We start from the raw sequence: 5774 nt of genomic DNA, 5'->3' as shown, positions 1-5774 counted from the left end.
ATAACAAAAGCAATTTATTAGCATAATACAAGTTAGCAGGCATCACATCCTCCTGGCTTTACGTGGGCGGCATCCGTTGTGCGGCACGGGGGTGTTGTCGGTGATCGATACCACCTGCAGGCCGCCCATCGTCAGGCCTTTGATTGCAGACTGCACAACAGACAGGAACACAGTCAGTCATTAAGGTAGCTGGAGGGAACCCATCAGGCTCTGCTTGCTTTAATTACTCCCATCGTGAAAGAAGACCCTACATTTATTTCAGCCCTACTCAGTTTTCCATTAAAGGGGTGATAGAATGATTCTACAGGGTATTTGGTCCTTAAGGTCTCTTAATAGGGTGTGTAACATTGGTTGGGCTGAAAATGGCATATTAGCTGTTCTATGGGCCCTAATCCTAGCCTGGTTAAAAGCCCTAGAATGAAACGACAGGTTTTCTTCCTTTTATGGTACGATCATGAATATCTAGATGAGCTGTGCGCTGATTGGTTGGTTTACAACGAGCAAAGCTGCTGAGAAAAAAACGCATCATAGCAACAAGCACTCACTCACTGAAACATCAAATTGGTGATATGGTAGGGTGACCAGACGTCCTCTTTTACCTGGACATGTCCTACTTTTCATACCTAAAAAAATGTCCGGGGGGAATTTCAAAATCGTCCGAGATTTTGGTCGACTACAGTTCAGCATGTAATTGAAACAGGGAGCCAGCAAGGGACGGAGTGACCGAACCCGACCCGGTGACAGTAGCCTGGACACCGGCGGCCCCTTGCTTCCCTCGGCTCGCATTACCGGCCTCCAGCCCCACTCCTCCGGCTGAGGACAGGCAGCTCATGGCTCTCTGCTGAGGTCCGGTCCAGTCAGCTGCCAGCAGTCGGGGTGTCACAAAAGTACAGGCCAGAACCAGGCAACATCCCTGAATTGACATCAACTCGGTGCTTCGTTTTGATTCGTCTGTTTTATGGTGGAAGTTCGGAATTGTGAGATTTGTAGAGAAAGGAGGTGACGATGGGGTTTGAACTTCTCTGTACGTCCATTTCACCCACTGAACTATTGTTATTGATCTATAACAATGTAAACCCGGTTTTGCATTCTATGACCCCTTTAACTAATAATTGTTATCTGTAAACCTAATTTATTTTCTTGCTGATTTTGACCATAGGGTGCAAGTTTGCAGTTATTAAAGAAATCAACACACTTTTCTAATAAAAAGTACCAAGTATAATCTTAAGACCCGTTTAGATGAGACCTTGGAATCAGACCTAATGATCAGTGCATAATTGTGAGGTGGAAGGAAAATGATCATCTTCGTTGAAAGAAAGCCAAAAGAAGCCTGTTTTTTTTAAATGCGGCTCAGAAAATGAGCCACAATGTCTGCAGCTTTAATAGTTGGTGCAACATTTCACTTTTTCACTTCTCACTACACAAGTGCCATTCAACAATGGCAGTCATTTTCCCATCATTTATTGATAGCGGTGATGTTTATGAGCTAAATCAAAGGAGGTCTCCAGATGTTTACGTTTGCGGACCCTTACTAGTAGGAGCTACTTTACCTTTGGGATTGGTCTGCGTAGTTACTATTTTTTCTAGGTACAGGGTAAGGAGGGGCGTGGAAATATGATCCTTTCGCCTCGTAGACCTTGTGGAAACGTTAAACATAGACCAAGCTTAACTCCCAGCATACTTGGTACTAATATTCAAGAAAAATGCATTGACTATCCTTTTCCCTTCTTCCCCTTTAGTTAGACATTATTTTGTGTGTAGGCATCAGGTATATTATTAGTACCAGCATCAAAACTTGTAATAATAAATAAAACAATGGAGGAACTGCTTACCAGACGTCCAGGGCCAAGACCTTTGACCACAACCCGAACGAACGTAACTCCCTTTGCTGTTGCTTTCTGTTTGGATCAGAAATAAAGACAGAAAATCATGCTGTCCAAACACAGGACCCATAAACCATCAACAGCTCTGGCAGCTTTTATGTAACAAGCTCCCAGTTACATTTAAAGCTCATTAACTAAGTTCTGCTGAAGAGCAGTGAAGCATTCTCTAATAGCATTCTCAAGAGACGATAGCTGTTTCTCAATTCACTAGAACGTGAGTAGGGACTCGTGTTCTCGCCAAGTATGTTCTTGAGAAGAACACAGGAAAGTGTGGACTCTGGGAGAACGGGAGCATGCAGCATAAATACTGCTGATGACATCACCACATGCTCGGCTCGTCTGGAACCGCATTTCACCTCCTGTTATTAATAGTTTCTAGACAATAAATTCATTAAATTTTATTTAGTGGGTGAATAATAATGAACACAGTCTGATAAACACAAATTAAATGACCAGTTTTCCAAATAAAACAGAAATATCGCCATCATAGCCAGCAGTAATTCACACAGGGCTATGCAGAGAGAGGGCTGCTGCAGACAGCTAACATTAGCCCTGGTTGCAGTTAGCCTTGGAGATCCGCTGGTTGCCGCGGTCCGCTCAACTTATTTTCTTTTAAATTCTGCATTAAATCAGTTAATTGGCCATTTAGTGACGCCTAAAAGTATAATATTCTCACATCAAATGATCTTAAAATGTACTTTTATTGAACAACAGCAACAGAAAAGAGAACTTTTAACGTAATGCTCTGAGAGCGTTCTACTGAAAGCTGCTGCTGCCGCAGTGCATGCTGGGAAAGCTGTCAATCTTAAGAATGGACAAGTTTCCTCTGATGCATGCTGGGTAAATAGGGAGGGGCGAGAACAACATCCGGGGACTTTCTTCTCGGTCTGCGGTTCTTGTGAATTGGAACAGTATTAGGGCTGAGGCTGATGGCGTTCCATGACCAACATTAGAACACACAAGTTCACATATCGAGAAACGGCCATTAATTAGTTCTACTGGTTAGAGCACAGATCAGAGAGAAGATCCTGCTGATCCTGAGCAGCAGCTTCACAAAAAAAAAAACTCACCGCAGCGGCAGAGATGCCTGCAGTCTGAGCGGCGATGGGGGTCGACTTCTTGATGTTCTTAAAGCCCTCTGTGCCACACGACGTCCGAACCAAAGACTGTCCTGCGCTGTCTGACAGCTGGATGTGTGTGCTGGTGGAGGATGGAGAGGTTTACTAGGCGCCTTGCTTACGACATATTTTCATCTTGTGTGTAGATATAAGAACATATAACAAGAGGCTGAACCTTAGATTAGTGAGAAGCTGCCGCCTCTACATTAGCCTGCTATTTAAGATGTCGGACATCCAAAAAAAAACACTAAAACAGTGGTAAAATGTCAGGAAAAACACTCCTGAATACAAATAAATTGCAGAGACATGCCTAGGGTATAAAAAAAATAAAACAGTTTCAGAGTAATCTTCCTCACTGGGACTATATGAACCACAGAAGAGAAACAAACCATAACTTTGCTGTCAGAAACGTTCAATATTTTTATATAACTTACTTGTTGTAAGTTGCTTTTATGTGAACAATCGGTAACTCCTCAAACTTCTTCCCAGCCCATCTCAGTGTGCTTTCTTGACCAGGCAACGGAGGAAAATAACTGCAAGATTGAAACTGGAATGAGCGAAGCATTATGACCTGAAATAAAGCAGTGAGCTTATGGGAAAATGAGCAAAATTACAGTCAAGTTTGGTATTAGTTTGCAGGATGATCGAGAAGTGCCGATGAATGGATGTTTAATCTGTTGTTTCACTTTAGAAGAGGACTGCTTCAAAAAAAAAAAAGTTATACCATCTGGACCTGCTGGCTTTGCAGTAATAATATCATTATTCTACCCACAATTTTCTGCTTAAGTAGATAAAAGAAATCTGATAAAGTGAGAGATATATTAAGGAACATCATTTTCCAACTCCATTTACAGTTGGAAACAACAATTTTACTATACTATACCAGTTGGTTAGCTAGAAGATGCTCTATCATCCTAAAAACCTAATTAGCCAGTGGAAATTTAGCTTAACATAAGGCAGGTTCCCCTGGCAACAAATAACAGTGATTCTCTAACCATCAAATAATGTGTGTCCTGGGCAGAAATAAGAAAAACAGAAAAATATGTCATGTTTTATTCATGTTGCACTTAAAAGACACAAAGAAGAACTTACAAAAACATCTATGATGGATAAATGATTATTTATAATATTTTTTTTCTTATATGGAGTATTTATGCCATACGTCGCTGGTGAAGATTCTCAGTCATTGAGGTGATAGTGATTCCAAAAAATGAAAAACAATCCACTGGACTTTGTTTCCAAGTTTGAAGATGTTTCACTTCCCATCCAGGAAGTTTTTTCAATTCAAAAATGTTTCATATATATATATATATATATATATATATATATATATATATATAATTTATTTGATTTTCTGAAAAATATGACCAAATTTAACTGTGGCTTAAGCATCACCCTCTGCTAAATTTCGAGTGATTGTAATATTATTAAAGGTGTTAGTAAATACAGCTACCTGGATTGTTTTTACAAGTCGGTGTTGCATACAAAAGGTATGCAAAGGTATGTTCTGGCTGTTTGTTGTTTTTTTTTTTATTATTTTGGATTGTTTTTTTTGCATTAAGGTTAATCAACTGCCTAAACCGGAGGTCTTCAACAGGGGGTCCTCAGCCCCTAGGGGGTTCACAGAGGAACTGCATGGGGGTCACAAAAGTTTTGGTTGATTAGACTTTTTCTATATTCCCCCCTGCAGTTTTTTTCCACTAATTGAAATATCTTTAAATCCACATTAACATGAATTCAACACACTGTAGTAAACAGATAAGTGGAGGCAGAGGATGTCTTTCTGGGCACCGTTTCGTTCAACACCTGTCCCATCAAGAGGAATCAGAATCAGAAATACTTTAATAATCCCAGGGAGAAATTACTTTCATTACTTTACTCCATCTGTAATAGAGTGACTATAGGACCAGTTTGATATAACACTATTTCTAACAATATGTATAATTAGGGGGTCCCTGCTCCATCTCGCCATCAGTTTAGGGTCCTTGGCCTGGAAAACGTTGAGGACCCCTCATCTAAACATCTCAGAGGATCTCCATGTATTGCCTGCAAAGGGAAGCTGTGTACAGTGAGCAGACCTGAAGTCTTTCCCGGTGTTAGCCTCTGCCTCCTGGTGCCTCACAGCGCTGCTGGACAATGTCCTCAGGATCGGCAGCCACCTGCTTCCACACCTAAACACACAGCGTGTCATTAGAACACCATGGATTATAGGTCCCCTGTCCTGCTTCTGTTAGCAGATGCTGATTTGTCCAGGTAAACTAGCAAAGCCTAGCAGCATTAGCCGTTAGCTAACAGGAGCTTATGTCACAACCTCCACAAACACTTACCGTGGAACTGTCACGCTGGCATTTAGTGGGGTGACCAGCTGTCTGCGTAACGCACTTACAGAATTCAACACCGCACACCTTAAATTAAACATGTTTCATTTCTATAAACACTTTTTTCAGTGAGGCTGAAAAAGCGTGACATTGAGAGTGACGGTGACGGACGAGACCATTCAGTTGAAGGAAGGGGGTGGGGTAGTAAAAACATCTTTCTGTCCGAATTAGTTTTCCAGCTGAGATTTAAATGGCTTGTTTATCTTTTTAAAACTATTAAAACGAATAGTATTGTCATGTGCGCCTTTACGTTTGTGCTTGCTTTTTGTTTGTTTTGTTCAAACGGAAGCCACCCCCGCGTTGAAGCATTTGTTCAATGGTATGGCCCTTCCGGTTAGCGGACGCTGATCAATTGAATAAAACAATAATCTGATATCCATAGATATCCATAATAA

The 5774-nt window shown here is 41.1% G+C and overlaps 1 protein-coding gene across 1 annotated transcript; it reads right to left on the bottom strand.

Annotated features, from left to right (window-relative positions):
• mrps11 (mitochondrial ribosomal protein S11) lies at positions 1-5519 on the bottom strand. The gene is made up of 6 exons (XM_015369053.1): positions 5329-5519; positions 5080-5172; positions 3436-3534; positions 2954-3083; positions 1833-1898; positions 1-150 (listed from the first exon to the last, which is right to left on the bottom strand). Exons 1-6 carry the CDS (start codon positions 5418-5420, stop codon positions 43-45), a joined length of 588 nt encoding a protein of 195 aa, XP_015224539.1. The 5' UTR covers positions 5421-5519; the 3' UTR covers positions 1-42.
• Between the last annotated feature and the right edge of the window lie 255 nt (positions 5520-5774).

This window comes from Cyprinodon variegatus, unplaced genomic scaffold (assembly GCF_000732505.1).
Source record: "Cyprinodon variegatus isolate N-32 unplaced genomic scaffold, C_variegatus-1.0 Scaffold2411, whole genome shotgun sequence".
Lineage (NCBI taxonomy): Eukaryota > Metazoa > Chordata > Actinopteri > Cyprinodontiformes > Cyprinodontidae > Cyprinodon > Cyprinodon variegatus.
This window is presented reverse-complemented; position numbering and strand designations above follow the sequence as displayed.